Raw genomic sequence first — 26,363 nt, forward strand, 5'->3', positions numbered from 1 at the left:
CTGAGCCACTTGAGAAGCCCTACTCTACATTTTACATCTGCACAGATAGACTGCTCTGGGATAATGTGTTACATTTTCAGTAACAGCAACACACTTTCCACTTGGTGATTATTTGTGATCATTAAGTACACACAGATATTCCTGCCAAGTAAATGGTATATAATGTTTTCTGTTTGTTTATTTATGCTAATCCACACAAATCATTGACTTTGAAATGTAGGCCATAATTTAACGAACTGGGCCAAAGTGATTTTGGTTTTCAGACTACTATTAGCGGATATCTCAGTTTATCAGGAAATAATTTGAACTTGGCAATTGCATTAACTGTTAGTCTTAAGTATAGTATGACTCCATCTCAACAAATGGTGCCCTTATTGCCTAGAAGAATTCTCTAGCTACTGAGGTTCTCACTTGCTAATAGGCAGTAACAATCATGAAGAACAGGACTGAATACTAATGTGCAGTTTATACTTAATAACCCATGCCAAAGGAGATCAACAGTGAGACAGGCAATTCAAACACAATAAAAGAGATTACAAGTGTCATTGGTATTTGCAAAGTGTGCACACTTGGACATGGCGAATATGCTTTGACAAGTCACAGCATCCCAAAACAAATAATAATTTCCCTTTGGGCACAGGCAAAGCTGTATACTGTGCTGGATTCTGCCTACTATTCAAACTAAGGTACTGTTATTCTTTCTAAAAACAAATGTTTATTGAGTGTCTATCTTGATCTTATTAGCATGTGCTAAGCATCATTCCCTCTGAGAATATGCTATGACTGGGACATGGCTTCACTCCGAATAGAGCATTTTAGGTTGGAAAAAGGAAAAAAAAAAAAGGACATAGAAAACAAAATTGCCACTTTCTTGTGATTATGCTAGAATGTAAATAAAAACCATAAGCGATCCCCTCAAACCTCAAGCTAGTTAAGGTTTTCTGGAATGTCAACTCAAAGTACACAAAAAAAGGTTAAAAAAAATCAACAGAGGATACTTAGCATCCTCTAGACTCTACTGGATTTAGCAGTAGACACATTCATTAGCAAAATAGGACTGATTACATGAGGGATTGCCACACAAGGGCCATGTAAAACATGAATAAAAGAATCGAACAAAATTCATATGTACTCTTAAGTTTTGATATAATCTAACTAAAGATTCCTCAGTGTAACCCATGATCAATATTAGAGAAAGGATTATTACACACTATGGTTATTCTTAATGGTAATGAGTCATTCATATGCATGTCCACTTAGTTCCAGCTATGTTCTAAGCCCTATTCTGAATACCAGGAATGAAGCCGTGAACAAGACAGATCCTGGCCTTACTCTCCAGAAGTTTACATTCTTGTGAATGAAGGCAGGCAATAAAACACAGATATATATGACACACTGACAATGCAATGGGATAAAATACAGCACAGGAAGAAGGGTGCAGAAAGTACTATTCTATGTAGGATGACAGAAAGAAGCTCAGGAAGAAGGCGATGATTTTGCAAAAGCCTAAAGGCAAGGGGGAGGATGACTGGAGAAAGAATGTTCCAGGACACAGAAAGCAGCAAGTGCCAAGGCAACCGTAGGTATGGCATGTTCACAGGCCAAGAGGCCCCTGTAGTTGCAGCATGCTGCGTGAGGGAGAGCACGGACAAATCAAAGACAGGACAGACCCTGCATGGGCTTCTGGAGCTCACAGCGACTTCACTCTCGGTGAGCTAGAAAGACATCAGAGCATCTGAAGTGGGAGACAGGGCCTGATTTTCTTGCTGGAGGATCGGACAACCATAATGAAAATATGGCTGCTGTTGATCGTGCGAGGTTATGACAGTCATCCCACAAAAAGGTGGTTTGTGGGAGAGCGAGAATGGTGGAGGTGCCGAGAACCGGTTAGAACCCAGGCATGTTTCCAAACGCAAACTGGTAAGATTTGCCGAATCTGGCCTGGATGCAAATAGGGTAGGAAAAGGTTCGACAGTGATCCCAAAGTTTGAGGTCTATTATGTTATGACCGGCAATCTAAGTACACCAAAGAGAACTTTCACTCCTCTAGTTCTTCCTCCAGATGACAAATGCTCCATGCCTTGCTTCTGAAAACAAGGGAGATTTCAAAACAGGTAAGTCTGTTTGCCCAAAACAGGTAAAGAAAATTTATATGCTTCTCATCCCAAATTCCCAAGTGTTCTTTAAAAAAAAAAGAAAAAAAAATTAGTTTTGCAGTTTCACAGCTGCCACTAGAGGGCTGTATGATGCTGTACAGAAACAGAATTGAGGTGGACACAAAACATGGAATCTGCAATTAAGGGGCAGTACCAAAAATGGTCCTTGAAACAGAATGACTACTCAATTTTTTTTTTAATTGAAGTATAGTTGATTTACAATGTTGTGCCAATTTCTGCCGTATAACAAAACGATTCAGTTATAGATATATACACATTCATTTTTTAAAATATTCTTTTCTGCTACAGTTTATCCCAGGAGACTGGAAATAGCTCCCCGTGCTATACAGGACTTTATTGTTTATCCATTCTAAATGTAATAAATGTAATAGTCTGCATCTACTAACCCCAAACTCCCAGTCTACTCCTCACCCTCTCTACCCTTTAGCAACCACAAGTCGGATCTCTACATCTGAGTCTACTTATGTTTTATAGACAAGTTCATTTGCACCATATTTTAGATTCCACATATAAGTGTCGTATTGTATTTGTCTTTGTCTTTCTGACTTTTGTCACTTAGTATGATAGTCTCAAGTTGCATCCATGTTGCTGCAAATGGCATCATTTCATTCTTTTTTATGGCTGAGTTGTATTCTACTGTATGTGTGCACCGCATCTTCTTTACCCACTCATCTGTTGAGAGACATTTAGGTTGTTTCCATGCTTTGACTATTCTGACTAGTGCTGCTATGAACACTGGGATGCATGTATCTGTTTGAATTATGGATTTGTCCAGGTATATTCCCAGAAGTGGGACTGCTGGGTCATATGGTAGTTCTAGGTTTCTGAGGAACTTCTGTATTGCTTTCCATAGTGGCTGCACCAATGTACATTCCCACCAACAATGTAGAAGGGTTCCCTTTTCTCCACATCCTCTCCAGCATTTGTTATTTGTAGTTTTTAACGATGGCTCTTCTGATGGGTGTGAGGTGGTGTCTCAAAGTAGTTTTGATTTGCATTTCTCTAATAGTTAGTGATGTTGAACATCTTTTCTTGTGCCTCCTGGCCATCTGTATGTTTTCTCTGGAGAAATGTCTATTAAGGTCTTCTGCTCATTTTTTGAGTGGGTTTTTTGTTGTTAAGTTGTATGAGGTGTTTGTGTATTTTGGAGATTGAGCCTTTGTCAGTCAGATTATTTGCAAATACTTTCTCCCATTTATAGTTGTTTTTTTTTTTTTTTTTTTTGGTTTCCTATACTATGCAAAAGCCTGTAAATTGGATTAGGTTCCATTTGTTTATTTTTGCTTTTATCTCTATTTCCTTGAGAAACTAACCTAAGAAAACACAGGCATGATTTATGTCTGAGAAAGTTTTGCTGATGTTCTCCTCTAGAAGTTTTATGGTGTCATGTCTTATGTTTAAGTCTTTAAGCCGTTTTGAGTTTATTTTTGGACCACTCAGAATTCTTAAACTTTCTTCTAATTATAAGAACTACCCACTGAAAATATCACCGGTTTCTTAAAGTAACACAACACCTGTGTTACTACAGGTGTCAAGGGAATACATATTAACTGAAGGATCATTAGCTGTTACAATCCTCTGAGCAATTCCAGCAGTTCCGCTTGAGGAGGAAAGGAATCAGACTAAATTTTCTAGGTTGAGGAAGAGAATTCCAGATGTTATAATTTCAATAAAATTAACTTGCAGCCAAGAAAATAACACTTCACTAGGAAACCCAGGGGAATTGAAACCTTAGAAAATCTGTGGGGAAAAGCTGCCAAATTGTAATCTTCTCTTAGCAATGCCAGTGGGTGACGTGGGAGTTTAGAAATCGTGACACTGGTTTCAGGGGAGATAAAAGGAGCTGTGTATATAGGTCACTCAGAATCTTTTCACCAAAAATAAAGAATTCATCTCTGTTAGATGTCAAACTACTGCCCCTTTCTGTCCTAAACTTTGATTTTGTTTCTTAATAAGACTGAAGCAAAGTTTTTCATAAGCAACTATGATTGATTTCTCATTTTCCACCAAATAAAAAATAATCAAGCATTTGTATACATGGAAGGAGGACAAAAAGACAAACACTTAATAAAAACACATTCAGCATCTTGCTGAAGGTTCCCTAGTAAATATATAGACACATGTGCCATTTATATATATATATATATACACATGTATATATATATATATCTCTACACTTATCTTTTAAAAATGTGAGCTGTTACTATGTAAAAACAACTTTTAATGAAAATAACATAGTAATTCTCTGTGGATAGTCTGTTTTCACTGAAGCAGTATTTTCATGGTTTTAAAAATTAAAGACCTAAGTCTTAAAAGACCTAAGTTGTATTCAACATACAAAAATTCATACTAAAGTTCATGAAATTCCTATACTAAGCTTACATCATAAAGATGAACTCCATACCACAGAGGGATTTATTGGTCCATTGTAAACATGTAACTTTTAAACATGTGTGGGTTGATACATTTTATTTCAATAAAATGTGTCTGTTTAATTTTTAACTGCCACAAGTAAATATGGCTAAACAGATTTTCACACAAGTTGAAGCTTTATTTAGTACATCTATCTTAAAATGCAGACTCTGTGGCATATGTAAATTTTACTACGAGAAGCCAAGGGGAAGAGGATAAGCACCTCAAAGAAATAAGCATTTAGCTCGGCCAGTGGAGGCCAGAACATAAGGATAGACCATTCTGATAGCCAGTTGACAGGAGCAATGTCGTGTGTTTTAAGAAAATACAGAAACAGAGAAACTGTGATACCAAATATATTTCTCATATTGAGTATCACAACAGTAGAAGACTTTCTGAATTTCAGGCAATGAGTCACAATACATATGTCTGTCTCAAATACTCTAGGACAGGGGTTGGCAAACTTTCTGTAAAGGGTCAGAGAGTAAATTTTCTAGGCTTTCCTGACCAGACAGTTTACAGCAATTACTCAACGCTGCCACTGCAGCACAGAAGGAGCCATAAGGCAAGAAACATGTAAATGAATTAAAGTGTCCGGGGACTGCTGCTGCTACTGCTAAGTTGCTTCAGTCGTATCCGACTCTGTGCGACCCCATATACGGCAGCTCACCAGGCTCCCCCATCCCTGGGATTCTCCAGGCAAGAACGTTGGAGTGAGTTGCCATTGCCTTCTCCGGTCTGGGGACTAGTAAGATAGTATTTACAAATACAAGCAGTGGGCCAGATTTAGGTTACAGGCCAGCTTGCCAACCTTGACTCCAAGCGATAGTTCGTGACTTTTTTTGAAGATCAAGTCAAGTGAGAAACACTTTTACATTACACCTGGGCATTATTTACAATACACAGTATGATACATATATTCATGTATGTTTCACAGTATGATACCCTTGCAGTAGGCACTGCACTTTGATACTCCTTATTCTATTCCATGTTTGTTTGGTTTTTGTTTGGGGGGCTTTGGAGGACACCATCTGAAACCACTAAGTTGATCTCATAAATGGAAGTGAGTGACTCACAGTCTGAAAAAATGTGGCTCCAGTGTGAACAGCATTGGGACATATCCATTTACTGAATATCTAAAGTAATAATGGAAGCTTTTCAGTGACATATAATATTTACTGAATGTGTTCTATATGCCATGCATTGACATATGTTCAAGGAATCTAGCAATTTATAAAAGACAAATATAGTCCCATAATAGCTAGTATTGTTCTTTATGTATAAAATAGGATACTAACTGTAATACCTATGAACCTCATAAGACTATTTTGAAAATGAAGCTTTTAGCAAATACCACATATTCAGTAATTTTTCCAGGTCACCAATATTCAAATAGTTAAGTACCAAGAAGTACTTTTAAAAATCAAGTTATTATCTACATTAAAATGAAAAAAGGCTTTAAAATCTAATGCTTTAGGTAATGACGATGGCCTTATCTATATTATTTAAGAGCAGTGAGGTTTACTGTACTGATATATTGACAGTCAAAGTTACAACAGAGAACTTTTAACTCCCCTATCTCTACCTCTCCTGCACCCTTCCAAAAAAGAAAAGACTCCATCCACAAACCACATGTCATTTTTAGATCAATTTTAGCCATTAACTGACCCATAGGATGACACATGGTGGGGGGGTGGGGGGAACTCAAGGAATAGAAAAGATGCTCTAAAATCTGTATTAGAATGGTTACTATTCCTACATGTTCAGTTAAAATCAGCCACAGATAAAGTTTACAAAACCAATCTTTCAATTGTTGTTTTCCACCTTAAATAACTACTTTGCATTATCAACAGCTAAACGTTAGCTCCATAAAAGCAGAGATTTTTGTCTGCTTTTCTCATTGCTCTACACCCCAAACTTAGAAGAGTGCTTGGCACTCAGTAGATCTACCCTAAATAGTTGTTGCATCAAAGAACAGTGAACAAACAACACTGACTTGTCATCTTGTTTATGTTTTGATATTATAGCCTTCAAAAACTAACAGACAATGTAAATTATTTTAAAATAACATATTTAAAGATTGCCTGCCATTTCTAGCTTGTTTATTAAATTTCTGACTGGGAAGAAATTCATGTGAACATTTTTATAAGGATAAAGAAAGACTCTTACCTTCTTTTTCTACTCTAAAAACAAAAGTTCTTTGTGTTGTAACAACTTCAAATTTGTTGTCTCCTTGAACTCGTACCGTAGATATAGCAGAAAGGGGAATTATTCCTTTTGAATACTTCTCCTGTATTGGGTAGAGGAAAAGATACGCAGAGAAGACACATTAAGATAACATTCCCTTGATCAAAAATAGAATGACATGGTATTTATAAGTGCTGCTCTTTCATAATCTCAATCTAACTTTTTAAAAATCACATACAAACAGCATATATCCTCATATACACTTAATACCCCAGAAAGGAAAATATTAAGTGTCTCTTCCAAGTGAGATGTCTTTTCAATTTTCTCTTCATCTGCAATTAGGCAATGAATCACATTACAAACAACCATTCTAGAATAGCAATACATCGTTCTGAAAAACAGCAGTATGTTCTTTGAAAACAGTCTGGTCAAAATGATTTTATGGTGTTTGCAGGCATCTGCTGGCCATTACAGGTACTGTAACTGAACCATTTCAAGACCACTTGCTACACACTGTAAGCAAGAATATTATCTAAGAAACCAGACTACTGGATTCTATCAATTAACCCTATTATTCAACGCTCTGATGATGCAGAGCTTAATCTCACACTGCATCACTTTTTAGTCTCCAGGGGCTAAAGAATAAAAAGATACGGATTCAGCTGTTTGCAATAGGTATATACACATTACAATTTTGAAGGTCATTCCTAAGACTCTCAATGACTTTCTCAGTCTGTGCTTTCCTGGACCACCCTAAACCATTTGGCATAATAAGCATCCCACAATTTCAACTACTTCCCAACAATGTAATATTGACTGGGCCCTGTGTCGGAAAGAAAAATTCAAGGAGTACTTTTCCATTCACATTCAAATAGCTGCCAAAAGAAAAACAAACTAACCTGAGAGACAAGTTTAAAAGTGAGTAAAAACTATGGGAAATAAAGAGTTCAAAGATGAAAATTCTCAGTTCTACTTACAAAAAAGCAGACATATTTTCACAGAAATAGTGACATCTGAACCTGACTTTAAGAAACCTTAAGTTAACCAAATAGGTAAGTGAGGAGGTGGTGGGGGTGGGGGGGCGGTGGCGGATCCTGGCTGCAAAGACTGAGTAATAGAGGTGTCGAGTAGAGAAGTAAGAGGAGCTGCGGTGTAGAATCAAAAGAGATGAAGCAGAAAACATCCATCAAGGCCACATTATGAAAGGTGTTGAGTATCAAAAGAAGCTGGACATAGATGAGGCTGAAAATATAAATCAAGGTCACATTACAAAATATCTTGGGTGTCAAGAGAGCTTAATAAGGTTCCTTCTACGATTCTTTTCCAGCATCCATGGAATGATTACTTTTGAGTCAAGTCCCAAGGATCTGAAACAACTGGTTAGGCAAAGAACGTACTAAGTCACTCCATGCAGAGCACAAGCATCATGTTCATATTCCTCCCAGCAGCAAACTCCAGCCATACATATCAGATGAGTAAAAGACAGCTGCTGTGAGCAGTAAGGCAGGTCTACTGGGAGGTTTCTCCTCTGCCAGTTGAGGATATACACTATATTCTCCTGGTATTCCCTCTTAGTTATTTGACAGTTTCCTCTTTGCTGTCTTCCTCTATCCCCGATCCTTGACTTCATGTATCCATCAAAACCCTAATCATCTTTAATGCCATCTGCAATAACAATGCCTTGAAGATGTCCCTTTGTACTCTCAAGTAGCCAAAATCAAGGAAGGTATTTGAACTGTGATTTAGGAATATGAGGAGGTAACTTCCTAGAAAAAGGAGAGGGATGTCAAGGAATAAGTACTTACAGAGTAACTTTTTCTTCGCCTTATTTTCCATTTTGGGGGTTTTAGCTTCTCTTCCTAAGGGAAAAAAATCCCTTCTTACTATTTCAACTACCAATTTTATGCAGAGAATTCTAAAATCTCTCTTCCTCTATTCCTTGTCTATTTCTATCCATTCCACTCCCATATTTTTGCATCATCCATGGTACCTCTAACTGTCCCCTAAGCACCTCAAACTCTAAAACTGAATTATCTTCATCTATAATGATCTATTAAGATATCACTTCTTGGTCAATCAGTCTTCAACAGAATAGCCTTTGACTTGGGCTGCTCTTCTGGTCCCCCCCTACAGCTATAATGTCAACTTGCTCCCCGCCACTTCCTGATTCTTTCTAGTCACATGAGCCTTCTTGAAGCTCCTTGACACATCATGGTTCTGCTCAATCCAGTGACACCACACACTCTGTTCTGCAAGGCACCTCTTTACACAGGAATCTTCACATACTTACTGCTTCCATTTCTTTTCCTGTTTCAGCATATGAAAGTGAAGTCGCTCAGTCGTGTCTGACTCTTTGCGACCCCGTGGACTGTAGCCCACCAAGCTCCTCCGTCCATGGGATTCTCCAGGCAAGAATACTGGAGTGGGTTGCCATTTCCTTCTCCAGGGGATCTTCCTGACCCAGGGATCAAACCCAGGTCTCTCACATTGCAGGCAGACGCATTAACCTCTGAGCCACCAAGGAATTTATATTCCTGAAAAAAGTCCTCCAACTCGGCTTTTCTCTCAGGCCCTTCATCCTGACCCAGGAAGAAAGCCTTAATTTAATAGGAACCCGTGCTCTTCCTCTATAACAATTACTAACTCTAATTTAAATGATGATCTTTATATTTACTTGTGATCATCTGATTAATACAGTCTTTCTAAACTGACTGTGCATCATAGTTCTATTTCCTTCATCACCTTTCACATAATCAGTATTGTATATTTTCTGAATGAATGAATCTTATGCCCAATCAATCACAATTATACAAACTCTGACAGCTCATTTTCAGTATTTTTCTAAACTTATTTTTCACTACTTCCACTGGCCTATATAGCCACATCCTGATAAATTAATGCCTGATTTACTTCACAGTCTCCTGATTTGCTTCCCTACTTTCAGCTAGTGTTCCTTCTCACTTTTCCTGCATATTATTGTTCAAATGCCATAGTTGGAGAGAATAAAGGAAAGATTCATGAAGATGAACAAGATGGGCCTTGAAGTTTGCACAGGATTTTCATGGACTGTAATGTCTAATGGATTCAGAGGGAAGAGCAAAACCATATAGGTGAGACTACATGAAAAGATATGCCCAAGTTTTTCACAGCTGTACCCTGATACTGTTGAAAAAAGTCCCTGCACAGACAGACATGACATGACTGGTTTAGCAAAGAAAAATTCAATAAATACAGGCAGGTACCAAGCTGTACTGGACTACTAAGGGCTCCAGGAATTGATAGGAGGGAGAGACTATCTCTCCACTGTCAGGCAGCCTGAGAGATGTGAAGGGGCCCAGCACCCTTGGAACAGTGGAAGGGTCTATCTGACTGTAAGTTTGTACTGGCTGAGACCAGATAATGAAATATTCAGAGTATTCAAAAGCATTTATCACTTCTAGGTGGTCCATTCTCAAGCTGCAGTTTGCCTAAGAATTAGATGAGTTTATAAAATACATATCTCTAATGAGATAATTAACTATTTGTTGAATAAAATTTTACCATTAACCAATTTTTCAGTAGAGAAAAGTCAAGCGGATTTGTAGGGAAACACATAGGAATTTTTAAAAGGAGATTTTCCTTCCACTAAATCTCTTTAGATAATTTTTTTTAATTCCTTAATTTTTTTTAATTCCTTTTTTTAATTCCATAACTCCTCACCCCCATATCTACAATAATGTTAACAGGTCAGTACTTATAGAAGAGTAATAGAAAAATGATTCCCCCAGAAGTGATCAAAATGTACTTAAGAAGCAAAGTACTATGTCACTTGAACTTTAGGAAGCTGCAGTTTCTCTAAAGGCTCACTTATAACTATTATGAATTATCAAGATCAAGCTCGAAATTTTTTAACACTGTAGAGGAGACTTTACATTTTTCTTCCAGCACACGATAAAGACAATACAGAGGGGGAAAAAAAGAAATGACACCAGGCTCAAAATGACTGTGTTTTTCAGAGTGTAAAATTTTCCTGAAGGAAAGAAATTCTAAAGCATCCCCGGAGCCTATAACACACAGATATTTAGGTCAAGTTTGTCATTTATCTACCACTTGCAGACAATGAAAGGACCACGGGGCAATTCTGCCCACAGCTGAGTGAGCGAAGGGTGAGTCAGATCTCTTGGCAGGTGACAAGATATCAAACCTGCTGGGATGATGCCATTTTCAGTAATACAATTGAAAAGGCCTTGCTGAGACATGATTGAGTGGCACTGAGAAAAGCAGAAGAAAACTAAGGGAATAGGCAACTCTGCAAACTACCTCCTGAAAGCCCGGCCACATGCCCCTCAAGTGTATATTTAAACGCTGGAAGGGGCTTCCCTGGCGGCTCAGTGATGAAGAATCTGCCTGCCAATGCAGGAGACACGGATTCGATCCCTGGCCCAGGAAGACCTCACATGTCACAGAGCAATTAAGTTCATGTGCCACAGCTAGTGACCCTGTGCTCAAGAGCCCTGGAGCTGCAACTAGTGAGCCCAAGTGCCACAACTACTGAAGCCCACATGCCCTAGAGCCCATGCTCTGCAACATGAGAAGCCACCACAATGCAAAGCCCGCACACTGCAATAAACAGCCACTACAGTGAAAAGATAGATTCCTAAAATAAAAAGCACACTGCAACAAACAGCCACTACAGTGAAAAGATAGATTCCTAAAAAAAAAGAACACTGAAAGACCCAACTCATAGGTGCTCAGGACAATGAAAACTCCACACCCAGCTGAGATGGCAGCTATGGCCCCACCTGTGCCCTTTCCACTGGCCTTACAGTCCTCTCTTCCCAGTCCACCAATCCAGCCCTTCAGCCAGAAGGGTCACAACAGAAACCACATCTCCTTTTAGGAAACACCTAATCTAGTTGTCTTGGGGTCCTTTTGCCAACATGACACCAATCATCTGAATAGCAAAGGAACAAAATGCCATAGGAAACAATTTAACATTTTTAAAAATTTTAATGTGAAGCTAAAGAATTTGTAATATATATATACACATATACATATACATATACATATATATATATGTATATATAGAGAGATTTTGGCCATACCACATGGCTTAGGATCTTAGCTCCCCAACCATGGATCAAACCCAGGCCCTTGGCATTGAGAGCATGGAATCCAAAACACAGGACCACCATAGCAATCCCTATAATTTGTTTCATCATGAACTTTTTATCTCGATTTCAAGCCAAGGCTGCATCATCTTTATTGCATCAAGGTGGGTAGGTGCTCATCTCCTCAATGCAGTTGAGATGAGCTTTTAAAGGATAGAATGAATCTGGCTGGTCAGAGATACTAGACATTCTCTCCCCCAGAAGGGGATAATAAGCCTGATGACAGGGAAGCCTGCCTCACTTCTGAATAGTTTACTTCCTCATTTCAAGCAAATCAGAGAAGGGCACAGGTGATGAAGAAAACCAGGGGTGAGATTGCATCAGGTACAGAGAGTACATTATAACCACCCTACATTACAGAAATTGCCTGGATATTCAAATCAACAAGCAAACTAAAAACAGCAGCTAAGGTAGAAAACTAGCATTTACAAATATTCATCTCATCATCCTGCAAACATTAAAGAGGTATGTTTAAACCTACTTGATGGTTTATAGTGATCCCTGCAAAGTAAAACCAATGAACACTTCTCTAAACTTCCTGCTATCCTTTGTGTTTTAGCATGCAGTGTGTATTACTTGGAGAAGGCAATGGCACCCCACTCCAGTACTCTTGCCTGGAAAATCCCATGGACGGAGGAGCCTGGTAGGCTGCAGTCCATGGGGTCGCTGAGAGTTGGACACGACTCAGTGACTTCACTTTCACTTTTCAATTTCATGCATTGGAGAAGGAAATGGCAACCCACTCCAGTGTTCTTGCCTGGAGAATCCCAGGGACGGCGGAGCCTGGTGGGCTGCCGTCTATGGGGTCACACAGAGTCAGACACGACTGAAGCGACTTAACAGCAGCAACAGCAGCAGTGTATTACTTTCTTTCTAAAAGCTTATGCTCTTCATCCTGTAGCACTGAAGAATCGATATATGAAAAGGAATCTACCTCAATGTTCAAGCCAGAAATAACACCAATATAAGGCAGTGAAAAATCTCTAATGAAAAGATGATGTTAGACTATAAACTTTAAATAAGAGAATGTGGTTAACTGTTGTTTATATAGTAAAAGAATGTAAAGTTAAGATTATAAAATTATATGATTTTATCTAACAAAAAAATCAGTTATATTTATCAGTACCAACTTTTTATTTGCAGAAATTTTCAAACACATAGAAGTTGAAAGATTAGTACAATGAACATTCATAACCTCTACCTCAATTTGACATTTGTTAACATTGCAACTTTTTTGTTTTACCTAACTATGCATGTGTGCATATACATATACATCTATAATATATAAATGTATATAAAGTATATAGAGAGAGGTAAATTTGAGACATTTTCAGGTTTCATGACACTTCACTCCAAAATATCTCCATCTACAGCTCTTAAGAATAAAGACATTCTCAGACCTAATGAAGAAGCACCTGATGAAAACAGTACATGTCATTAAGATTCAACTGCTTAAAGAATACATTTTAAGCCCTTGCACTTTAAGATTTTCAATGAGCTGGAACTCCAAACCCAACCTTCTCAGCTTCATCAGCTATTAGTCTCCCTCACATACACTATTTTCCCATCAAAGAATCTGGGCAACTCATTCTATCAGCTATCAAGTCCTGTTCTTTCTGTTTACTCTACGTACAAACTCCTCTTTCTTCAAAATTCATGGCCATTAAAAATCTCATGCAAAAAGCATTCCTTGGTTCCTTCATAGCCCTTCTAGAGAACAAAGTAACTTCTCCTTTGTGGTATTGTTTTCTAAACATTCTTAGTGCTACCTAAAATGAAGGCAATTTCCTATACATCTGTATATCATCTATAGCAATTCTAGTAGTTTGCAGGAGATTCTCCACAAATAATTGTTAGATACGTAAGTTTTTATGCACCACGAAAAAGTTAACCTGTGAAAAGAGTTAAGTGTTTTACCCTATGCAAATTATTTTCATCTTGATAATCCAACACCTAAAGATCAAATCATGTGCTTAGTTTATTGAAATAAATTCAGCACACACAGGACAATCTTTTAAAACTGTAAAATATACTTACCTTATCATTATTGTAATAAGAAATGCTAAGGCCATCAAATTTCACCCATCTCTTCTGAAACATGCGTTTTCTGTAAAATACATGAAATTGTCATTTCACATTTTTAAGAACCATGAACTTGGATTTTAAATGCATTTGTAACATAACTGTGTTTCAGTACATTCCTATTTGCTGCTGTTAAAACAGTAAAGAAAACAATAGGCTGTGACGATGCAGTTTAGGCCATGGTACAAAGGAAAGACAATGCATACAATGACACCTTCTAATCAGCTGACCTAGGTGTTTTTAAAAAGGATACCTCTAACAGGGTCATCATTTTTTACCATGTAACTTACAGCGTCATCCCCACAACTATAAGGTTAAGTGGAAAACAAAGTGTGGACAAAAATTTGATCATCACATCATATCCTTTCAAGGTGAAAGCATTGACAATAAGAATTTTTATCTTTCATTAAGATTATAACATTTTCTCTTAGTTTTTAAATCTCTGCTTTGGAGCATTAATAATGTTTTGCTAAAATAACAAAGCTTTGTCAATTGGATTTACATAGACATATTTAATTCTGATCAAATAAGCTGAAAAGGCCCTATCTAAATATAGAGAATCATTTGCAATCATCCAAAATTCGCTGAAACATTAACATTTTGAGAAAAAGAACCATATGAAAGGCAAATGCAGTTTGAAATGGTTGTTGACTAGAGAAGCAAAGCAAAATTATGTCATCGTATGTTCTCTATTTAGGCATAAAGGAGAAAAAAAAAAATCATCCTGACTATATAAGGGAAAACTGAAGACCCACTTCTACTTGGGCTTGTTTTTGTTTCTCAGTCCCTTTCAGCAAAGTCAGACAGTCCTAAAGGTTTTGACTGTCTATTCTCTACATGACTCAGCGTGAACTGACACAATCAAGATACCTTTGGCCTTTATCACAGATCATATACAAAAACTAACTTCCTATTTTAAAAGTCATCTCTAAACTAAGTGGATAACCAGCTCTACCTTTTCCTTTTGCAGTTTTCTAACACATTTAAGTTAAAGAAATTGTATAACTTTCTGTGGTTTTCAGAAGATTTAAAGATAGAAAAAGCACTTCACAAAGTGTGGAGAACTTGTCTTCCGGGCTACTTCCTGAGCCCACACACTTGTTACTCTAATGAAATACAGCAAGCCGCCCACGTTGATCGTTAGCCAAATTATTCTCCTTAGATAAAATTAGAGCAAATTGATCTGAGAGAAATTTCAACATCCACTGGTGTGGATAACATTGTCACATAAGCGTAAGACTATGACAAGACCTTAAAATTATATAACCACAACCAACTACCTTGTTCTTTCCAGCTTATTCCCTCAATGTTCTGCTGCTTTTTAACTTCTCTTGGCGTGCCATGTGTTCTCTTAACCTTGCAACATCCGACAGTGTTGGTTTTTACTTTCTTCACAGACCCAAAGGTTCTTCAAATTGCCAGCATTAAGAGTTACAAGGTAAAGAAATACTAAGCAAATACACAATAATTATACATTGAATAAAATCACTTAGCTCATTTCATGTTGATCTGTCACACTTAAAGGCAGGTAACTAGACACCCTCCCTCCCACACAATCTCAACACTAACTCAAGAAATCAAGATTTTGTGTCAGGCGTCTGCCCATCTTACATGCTGAATAGTAGTAAACTAGTGAAGGCAACGGCACCCCACTCCACTACTCTTGCCTGGAAAATTCCATGGGTGGAGGAGCCTGGTAGGCCACAGTCCATGGGGTCGCACAGAGTCGGACACCACTGAAGCGACTTAGCAGCAGCAGAGTTCAGTAGTGCATATAATCTCCCATTTTAGAATAAAAATAATCAACATCTGTAGGAGATAAAGGCCTTAGACCTTCCATTACCCCTCTAATTCATTGGCTAACTACTCCTTATCTTTCAGAGTTCCACTTAACCACCCACACGGACATTCCTCCCCTGAGAACCAATCCAAAGCAAATCACAAAGTTATTCTCTGAAAGCACCCTCTCCTTTTCCTCGCTGCACTTAACACAGTCTGTAGTTATGTTTGTTGAGTTGCTTAATGTCTGTCTCCCACACCAGTTCTTAAACGCTTTACAAGGACAAAGTCCAAGGATATTTCATTTGCCACTATATGATCAGCAACTAACACAGACAAAAATGGCACTAAAAAACAATCTGTTGAATAAAAGAGTGACATGATTAAGCAAATGTCCCCTTAGCAAAACAGCAAGATGACAAGTAAAACCTCAACTGACCAGCACTCAAATAATCAGTGTATTTTAAAAGAAAGGCTGGCAGAAGGCAGGAAAACTTCTGAAACCTCAGAGTTAGATTCAGAGTTTCAAAACCTGCCAAAGCAGAGTAAGAAGAGTTTAGAACCTACTTTACCCTGTTTAAGATTGTTTAGTTGCAGTCACTTGGACTTAAAATTTTCTTAGAATTCCAGACAGTTTGAGGTCTGAGGCATCATCCAGGAAAATGAGTAGGGGAAGAGGGAGGGCAAACAGCTCAGAGACCAGTCAGAGATGCTACCGCATGCCTAGCTACATTTCTCCTCTTAGGCACTGACTACAAAGAACACACTTAATACCTGGCTTTCTGAAGAAAGTCTCTGAAGAAAGTCAACCAAAACCTCGGCCTCTTGAGAGACTCAACTCATAAGATACTCCAACCAGTTTGATTTTCTCAGCTACCAGGTGGGTTCAGCCATTTTAACCCAATATTTTTTTTTTACCTTTTTATTTTGTATTGGGGTTTAGCTGATTAACAATGTTATGGTAGTTTCAGGTGAACAACAAAGGGACTCAGCCATACATACACATATAGCCATTCTCCCCCAAACTCCCCTCCCATCCAGGTTGCCACATAACATTCAGCAGAGTCCCATGTGCTCTAAGTCCCATGTGCTATATAGCAGGTCCTTATTTGTTATCCCTTTCAAATACAGCGGTGCATACATGTCCATTTCAAACTCCCTAACTATGCCTTCCTCCCACTAGCCATAAGTTCACAAAACATGTATTTTTAATTTACATAAATGGCATGGTGCTATAGATCTCATTGTTTCTCACTTTTTTTCACTTAGCACTGTTTTTAAGATGCTGTGAGATGTGTATCTAAAGGATTAGATATGTCTCTAAATCCTTTGCTTCTAATCGCTGCTGTACTATACAGTATAAAGGTTAAATCTGTCTAATAAGCTATGAAAGATCAGGTAAATAAGACAAATCCCAGCCCACAATGACATGGAATGAGAGTGTGGCAGCTGAAAAATCAACTGTTTTGTAGTTGAAGACAGCCACTTTGCAATCCTACCATTGAAACATTACTTCTATTATCATTCATTCATCCAGCCAGGCATCAAATCTGTGGGTACCTATTCTGTGGACACTGTCTTCCAACCATACTGTCTCCTCTCTCTAGACTCTTTTTTGTCTTGCAGCCTGCCTTCCCATATGCCAAGAAAATGCTGCCTGCTCCTCACATGGCTGGCTTGTCCTTGAGATCTCAGCTCAAAAGTCATTCCCCTAAGTGGTCACCATTGAGTAACACAAATCCTTCAGGTTCCTTTGGCCTTTGGCTCCATTTCTTTACTTAACGGCACTTAGGAGAATTTTCAATTATACATTTATTTTGTGTCCTCCATCTCCCATACTATTCAATAGATACAGAGATTCTTGAGCACAGAAACCATGTTTTTTTAATCAATGTAAAACCAACGACTACCAGTTTTTAGCATATAAAATATGGTCAATATCTAGTGCATAGAATAACAAATAAATGTATTTCTCATTGTAAGATGCTTCCTCAAATTCTCATTTTATGGATAGAGAAAATAAATTACTAACTAAACCACTTTATCCTTAATTTCTTTTTTTGTTCTTTTCAAATACTAAAGATCAGATTTTTCTGACAAAAACTTTGTAATTCATCAATATTCCCATGTAATTTTAAAATACATTTCACAGTTACATCTTTTTAAAATATATTCTTTAAGGTATGTGCATTTTGTATCTTCCTATTTAAAGATGAAAATTAATAAATGTTTCTAAAATTACACATATAATCTATTTTATGCATTAAATGTGTCAACATTAAATTAGCTATTTTCTGCATGTGAACTTCAATACTAAATTCTACCAATTGGTTAAAGATAAGAACTTGTACTTAGATACTATCTCACAATATAAGTCCCCTTTCTGCCAAATGGACACTTGGATTTGAACTGGCAAACTCTACAATTCAATCAAAATTTCAACTGCATAAAAGGGAGAGCTTAAGATGCACTATGTTTCTAAATGTCAATACAACTTTAAATTTAAAAAGAAAGTCATGAAAAGTTGATTTTTAAGAATTATCTTTTTTGTGTAAGAATTAAATATTTCTCATATATTTATAAAAGTCTACTTAATATCCAGCAACTAATTCCAGGGTAAGTATGTAAAATTGATCTATTACAGACAATTAGAGGTTGCTAAAGTACTTTAAAAGCTTTCTCTAACATAACTTATACCTTTCCCTTAAATTTTAATTAACATTTAGTTAATGTTGAAAAAGACAAGATATAAAAACAATGTCACTTTAATCTGTGTTCCTACCATCACATGACACAAATTATATCTGAAATACTGATTAATATACACACAGATTTTAAAACCTCAGCCAATAAAGAACTTATCTGGCACAATAATCTTAATAAAAATAGCAAACACTTATATAGTGCTTTGTTCTAGACACTGTAGCAAGATATACATAAATATTAATTCATTTAATCCTCCAAACAACCATAAGAGGCAAAAATATTCCCATTTTACAGATGAAGGCACTGAAGGACTGGCAGGTTAAATAATTTGCCCAAGTCACACAATTAATAAAGATCATTTCTATGAAGAAAATTCAGGCAGTCTGGTCCCTAAATCTGTGCTCATAACAACTACACAAAACAGATGCTGGTACATTTTTACAGCAAAGCACCTTCATATTTCTTCAGGTCGCAGTAACATTTGACCTCCACCCATTTGATACGTGAGTTCAATTCTGCAAAGTACTTCAGAATTTCTTCAGGAAAATAGGTTAAAGCAGACAGGAAAACTATTAGTCTAGGTTTTATACTATTTTGTTGTTAGGATCCTAAAGGAAAACATTGCTTTGAGAAGTTTTTTTTACAATAATTTATAAGGTAGGTGCAGTATTATTGATTTCTATAAGCTCTTCCCTTGAGTTCTGGTAGGGCAGCTGGTGTAAAGTTTCAACTGCTATCTTAAATACAGTCTCGCCACCTGGTGTTGGTTTTTGTTGTCTCAAAAACTGTATTTTAAAAGTTCTTTTTAAACAACCGTGTATATACAAACAATTAAATCTCTATGAAGTACTTACATAAAGGCACTCCTATTTAATTTTAATCTGAAGTGCCAGCAAGGTTTTTATTTTTTTTTTAATGTATCTTTTAACTCTTTAAAAATTGGATCAGTATGCTAACCAATGACATTAAAGTGGTAAAGGCTACCAAATTGTCATTTTTAAATATCACACAACTGAAAAGTAACTAAGTCAAAATGTATGACTTTTATTAATCATCACAAACATACTTTTCAATTATTTCAAAAATATCTAAGAAAAAGATATCATAAATATGCTGTTTCAGATTCACCTGCCTTGTTTACATAATGCTGAAGAAGCCTATGCATATTTTATCTTATTTTCTGCTCTAACCCTAACTAGACTCAATACTTTTTGTACAATTTCCAAAAATTCAGATTTTTATTTAACTACTCGTTTTTAATTTAGCTAATCATTTTATCTCATAGCTCTTAGGTACAAAGCTTTCAAATCCTGCAGTATTAGTATAAAGTATTTTATAGATACCCATCCAAGGAATTATATTTCTATAAATATTCAGCACTTTTCTATTCTAGCGTGTATTTCTAAAGTGCATTTCTTCACTTTTAAGCAAACCAAAATGACTGTTTCCAAGAAAATACGAAACAAAACGCTGCTGCTGCTAAGTCACTTCAGTTGTGTCCGACTCTGTCCAACTCCACAGACGCCAGCCCACCAGGCTCCAACATTCCCGGGATTCTCCAGACAAGAACACTGGAGTGGGTTGCCATTTCCTTCTCCAATGCATGAAAGTGAAAAGTGAAAGTGAAGTCACTCAGTCATGTCCGACTCTTCGCAACCCCATGGACTGCAGCCTACCAGGCTTCTCCATCCATGGGATTTGCCAGGCAAGATTAATGGAGTGGGGTGCCATTGCCTTCTCCAATGAACCAAAATGAGTTGAGACCAAAAAAAAAAAAAATTTCTAAAATCCCAGCTTCCATCTCTGCTTTAAATGAGGAAAAAAGAAATTTTAACGTAAAATCTCAAGTGCCAAAAGGACTTGTAGAAGTCAATGATAAAGGATGAATTTCAATGTGTGACTCACAGTTTTGATAACATTTACAAAGAGTTTTGTTCTTACATGACATGGTATATGTAAAACTATGCTAAAAGACTCAGAACTCTCTATTTTATGGAGTCATACTCTGTAAAAATAAATAAATAAAACAACTGAACAGCTTCTAGCTAAGATGACCACTTAAAAGTTTGCATTTATCTCTACTTCTCCTAAAATCTCAAAGGATGAAAAAACAAATAAAAATAAATAAAAACCTACAAACTAACATTGAACAGAGATGTAACAGTTATCAGGAAATCAGGAAAGCACAAGAAGGGATGGAACCAACTCAGGAGGTTTCAGAGAGCTGACTGCTAAGCCTGCAAGAGATCAAATTGAAGGGAAAACGAGTTTACTCACAAAATTTCAGAGTCTCAGGAGATACACACACAAGTGACTCTGGAAGAGACTATAAAGGAAGGGCAGGTGGCTGAGAATCAGAAGATTCGTGGAAATGCAATTGACCTTACATTTTTATGTGTGGGATACAGAGGTTCTGAGAAACTGAGTCACATAGGAAAAGAGCAATAGCCTGACAATTCTAATTTCTGATTTCAACATTTTCATTCACTTTGCTAGCTAGACTAACTGAAACAAACAGTTATGCTATTTTAATAAACACTAAAACTAAGAATTTTCTCCTCAAACTACAGATAAAATTGGGAAACTTTTTATTTGCTTGGCACATTCTTCACAAGTGATGTGTGGTTTGAGAAATGGCCAACTAGTCTTACACTATAAAAAAATACTTTTTGTCAGAGATTTAAGATTCAGCTTCAAGTTCAAAAGGTGTGGGCTTCCCTGATAACTCAATTGGTAAAGAATCTGCCTCCAGTGCAGGAGACCCCGGCTCGATTCAGGAAGATCCGCGGGAGAAGGAATAGGCTACCCACTCCAGTATTCTTGTGGCTCAGCTGGTACAGAATCCACGACCTGTGTTCAATCCCTGGGTTGGGAAGATCCCCTGGAGAAGGGAAAGGCTACCTACTCCAGTATTCTGGCCTAGAGAACTCCATGGACTAGTCCATGGGGACACAAAGAGTCGAACACGACTGAATGACTTTCACTTTCACTCTGGTCAGAGACTTGTCAATTTTCCATTACATCTGCCTTTCACTGAAAGGCTGACTACAGGACAGCATTCTGGGGAGGCTGGAGGTCTTTACCCACCACGGAGCAGGTAGAGAGTCACTCCACCGCAGCAGCCCTGGAGACTCTGGGCACAGTCTGGGAAGTCAGCACTGACAAAGGAACCTACAGTATAAGCTCCAATATCCTCCAAGTCCTGGGTTACCGGCTTCCAAGTGATCCCTCAATCACTGCTTGGGATTTGCCTTTTTTGATATTTGATCTCTGGCTTTTTCACTTTCCCTAGTTCTGTGTTCAACCTGGACGTGTAATTCTCTGCCTGATTTTCCCTCCTGATCCTAGAGTCTAATTTGTTTCTTCCATAAAATAACTTCAACTAATCCCTCTATTTATCTCGTAGACTTCAGGACATCCAGATATCACCCATATCAGTGCCTTTTCACTCCCTCTAGTCTGAAAAGTACTTCAGCTAAAAATGCCAGTTAAAATGGTTTTAACTGGCATTTTCCAAAGGTCATTGAGCTGGTATTCCTCCTCCCGAGATGATCTTTGAAGAAATGTTTTCTCAGCCCCTCTGTAACCTCATGATTCTATACTCTGTGGACCTTTCTGTACCAACTGTTATACTTCGTCTTTTGAGTTTTTCTTTCTTTGTATTTTTTTTCTGCCTTAAGAGGAAGACACAAAAAAGACATGGAACACATTTTGCTCATTGTATTCTTCCCTAAGTTAAGTGTATTATATTCACACATTGCTGTATTAGCCTTAAATGTTCAGCTCCTGCTGCCCCAGACTCAGATTTCTACACAATGCTTCTCTATAGTTAAAAAGTTAATAATTTTTAAAGAAGAATTAAGCCTGGTGTGTTGCAGATCATGGAGTCGCAAAGAGTCGGACACGACTTACTGATTGAACACCAACAACAAGCAAACAAAGTCGTTAAACATTTTGGCAAATAAAATGCAAATTCCTTGAGATACACTGCAGTTGTTTATAAATATGCTTGGTGCATTATACCAAGTAGTGAACACACAAACATCCTTAGGGAACAACAGGTTAAGAAGTCAAACGGGTTTTCTAATTGCAGATATTCTTGGATATTTCAATTATGCTTCTCCCAGAAGCACATTCAACCATGTTTCTCTTTTCTTTATAGCAATTCACAAGACTCTTCCTCTGAGTTCTATATTCAGGAAGTTTTGTAATAAATTCTATCCAGTCTTCCATATTTGCATCTACTCAGGCTTACTGAAAAGCCTGAGCTTATGAGTTACAAATAGGAAAGAGGAAGGAAAGAGACTTGGTATTTTATCCTCAAAACCAGTAGGTTTTTTTTTTAAGCACGAGACTATTTTTCATTTGCTTGACTTGTTTGAAACACTAGTAACAGGCCCAAGTTCAACATTTTACTAACATTTTTTTTTCATTTATTTTTTAAAACCAATAGTATAAATCTATATTATAATTAGTTCACTCAAATACTTAAATAAATTTTCATACTTTAAGCTCAGCTGGAAGTGTTTCCATATTTCTCTAGTTGCATGGTGTTATACAATTATTTTCTTACTAAATATTGGGCAGTTTTCACATACTGTGTGTTGATTCAGAACTGGCATTTCCATTTCAAAGCAAACAGACACTCAATCGTGTAAAATAAATCCAGATTATGAATTTGATTACTTTGTTTAATGTCACTCATGACCGAGGACAGTTTCAAACATTACTTGGAGAAGGATAACTGAGTATGGTTATTATTTGCTTTAAACTGTGTTCTGACAACACTTGTACTTGTCTTAAGGGATTAAACAGAATTTCAATAAAAACACTGAGAGTCCATTGGTCTGCTGATGTACACCAGCATTATCAATAGACTAGGTAGATTTCCAATCATTACAGTGTTTGGAGTTTAGTTTCTATTACATTACTATAAATTTTTTAAAAAATAGATATTTTAGGAAAACTGAAAAGAAATGATGTCTAACACCACGTTTTGTTTTTTTTTTACTAATTCATCCCACAACAAACACTGAGTTACCTACCACTGCCAGGCAACCTTCCAGCTGCTGAGGATACTGCAGTAAACAAAACCCAATAGAGATGAGTGTCCCCATGGAGCACTTATGCATTAAATAAATGCTAGTGTCTGAGCAATGAGAAAAACAAAGCAGTTAAGGGAGTGATGGGGTGGTGGGAGAGGGGGAAGTGGTAATATTAACTTTCGTGTCAGGGCCTCAATGCAAAGGAGACTTTAGAGCAAGACCTTGAGGAAGGTAAGGTATAAGCCATGTTGTTCTCTGGCTATAAGCACACAGGGCTGAGAGAATAAGTGGATAGCCCCTCAAAGAGGGATTCTGCTTCTGATTAGACCTAGACTTGATAGAATAATAAAGCAGCTTTCCCCTTCTGTAATCTAGGTTATAATTTTCAACATGGGGCCCAAGGGAGATGGAGGAAGCTGGTATGAGCTTTCAGCCACACCAGTGAATCAGTTTTACACTCTTATGTCCCACAAGCCAAACATGGCCCATTAGATGTGTTTATAAATAAAGTTTCATTGAACACAGCCTCATTCACCAGTTTACACCTTCTCTGTGGCTGCTTTCATGCTCCAATGGCTGAGTTACTGAACTCCCACAGACATCATATGGCTATAAAGATTAAAGTACATATTATCTAAGCTTTTACAGAAAAAGGTTGCTAATACTTTCTCTACAGAATTTAGAACACCATCAAAATCACTGCCACCTGCACCAAAGAGGGTGTGTGGCCATGAGATAAAGCTCAGCACCCTCTGCGTAAGCAATGGATAGGCATCATTTTGTCTAAGTAATGAGCATCAAACGCTCTCACCATAGCCTACAGAGTCTAATTAGAAAAAGGAAAAATGGAAATTCTACTTATGGTCTAATAAACACAGGCTTCTTAGCCAATTACACATATTTCTCTTAAGTTTTAGTAATATAATCATAGAGAAGAGCTTTCCAATTTCTTGGTGATATAACAAGCTCCTTTGTTTACTTTCCTATCCTGGTCTACTGGAAAAAGACTCTGAAGTCAGAAAACTCAATTATTTTCCCTAAAATGGAAAAATAAAAATCTCAAAAAATTACATCCTCTAACCTTAGGCTAGTTCAGAATAGAAAGGATGAAAGTCAGAGTTCTGATAAAGAGAGACATAACGTTCTAACTGTCCCAGAGGTGACAAGTTAATGGTGAAGCTTTCTCAGGTGCCTGGAGCATAAACATACTAACCCTGTAGACCAAGGTGCCGTCAGAGATCACACAGGAAATCACAGCTGCTGGGGGCTCTGTAAGAGTTTGCTAAATCTTCCAGTGATGCTTAGAGAGGGCTGGGATCTCCCTAATATTTAAGTTCTACAGAAATGAGAGATCTGAGACTATTCCAGCTCACTGCTTCATTCCACCAGTGTGTATATTTGAGTAATGACTCATACCTTTGCAATCTGACTATGCATTTACCAATAATATTGATGATTGATGAAAACAGACACATTTGACTATTTTGTCACCCGAATGGAACCACAAAGGTGACAAAAATACATGATACTAAGAAATACTCTGCTTCAGTTTAGTCTATATCTGATTTGCTGAAATATTAACTATATCACTACTAACCACAAAAGTGCTCAGCATTTTTTTTCTTTCTTAAATATTATTTCTCCCATTAGTCAACTAATTCTTCTTCTGGTATTTTTTTTTTTGCTAATAAAATTTATTTTAGGTGAAAATAATGCTTTCTAGAAATGATGCTTCTTTTCAAGGGAAGAGTAAGATAACCAGCACAACATAAGGACGCATACCACACCAACTTAAACAGGAGAGACTTCAGCTCAGTTCAGTTGCTCAGCAATGTCTGACTCTTGGCAACCCCATGAACCACAGCACACCAGGCCTCCCTGTCCATCACCAACTCCCAGAGTTTACCCAAACCCAAGTCCACTGAGTCGGTGATGCCATCCAACCATCTCATTCTCTGTCATCCCCTTCTCCTCCTGCCTTCAATCCTTCCCAGCATCAGGGTCTTTTCCAATGAGTCAGTTCTTCACATCAGGTAGCCAAAGTACTGGAGTTTCAGCTTCAACATCAGTCCTTCCAATGAACACCCAGGACTGATCTCCCTTAGGATGGACTGGTTGGATCTCCTTGCAGTCCAAGAGATTCTCAAGAGTCTTCTGCAACACCACAGTTCAAAAGCATCAATTCTTCAGCACTCAGCTTTCTTTATAGTCCAACTCTCACATCCATATATGACCACAGGAAAAACCATAGCCTTGAGTAGACGGACCTTTGTTGGCAAACTAATGTCTTTGCTTTTTAATATGCTTTCTAGGTTGGTCATAACCTTCCTTCCAAGGAGTAAGTGTCGTTTAATTTCATGGCTGCAGTCACCATCTGCAGTGATTTTGGAGCCCAGAAAAACAGTCAGCCACTGTTTCCACTGTTTCCCCATTTATTCGGCAGGAAGTGATGGGACCAGATGCCATGATCTTCGTTTTCTGAATGCTGAGCTTTAAGCCAACTTTTTCACACTCCTCTTTCACTTTCATCAAGAGGCTTTTTAGCTCCTCTTCACTTTCTGCCATTAAGAGTGGTGTTATCTGCATATCTGAGGTGATTGATATTTCTCCCGGCAATCTTGATTCTAGCTTGTGCTTCTTTCAGCCCAGCGTTTCTCATGATGTACTCTGCATATATGATAAATAAGCAGGGTGAAAATATACAGCCTTGACATACTCGTTTTCCTATTTGGAACCAGTCTGTTGTTCCATGTCCAGTTCTAATTATTCCTTCCTGACCTGCATACAGGTTTCTCAAGAGGCAGGTCAGGTGGTCTGGTATTCCC

The 26,363-nt window shown here is 37.5% G+C and overlaps 1 protein-coding gene across 1 annotated transcript in view; it reads right to left on the reverse strand.

The window, feature by feature from the left end:
- Nucleotides 1-26,363, reverse strand: part of ARAP2 (ArfGAP with RhoGAP domain, ankyrin repeat and PH domain 2) — a 180,478-nt gene that overhangs the window by 138,294 nt on the left and 15,821 nt on the right. Inside the window, exons 6-7 of the mRNA XM_068974940.1 lie at nt 13,964-14,033; nt 6,759-6,879 (exon numbers count right to left, since the gene is read on the reverse strand). Of these exons, the coding sequence (XP_068831041.1) occupies nt 6,759-6,879; nt 13,964-14,033 (191 nt within the window). The remainder of the gene's footprint in view (nt 1-6,758; nt 6,880-13,963; nt 14,034-26,363) is intronic.

The sequence above is a fragment of the Capricornis sumatraensis genome, chromosome 7 (assembly GCF_032405125.1).
Source record: "Capricornis sumatraensis isolate serow.1 chromosome 7, serow.2, whole genome shotgun sequence".
NCBI lineage: Eukaryota > Metazoa > Chordata > Mammalia > Artiodactyla > Bovidae > Capricornis > Capricornis sumatraensis.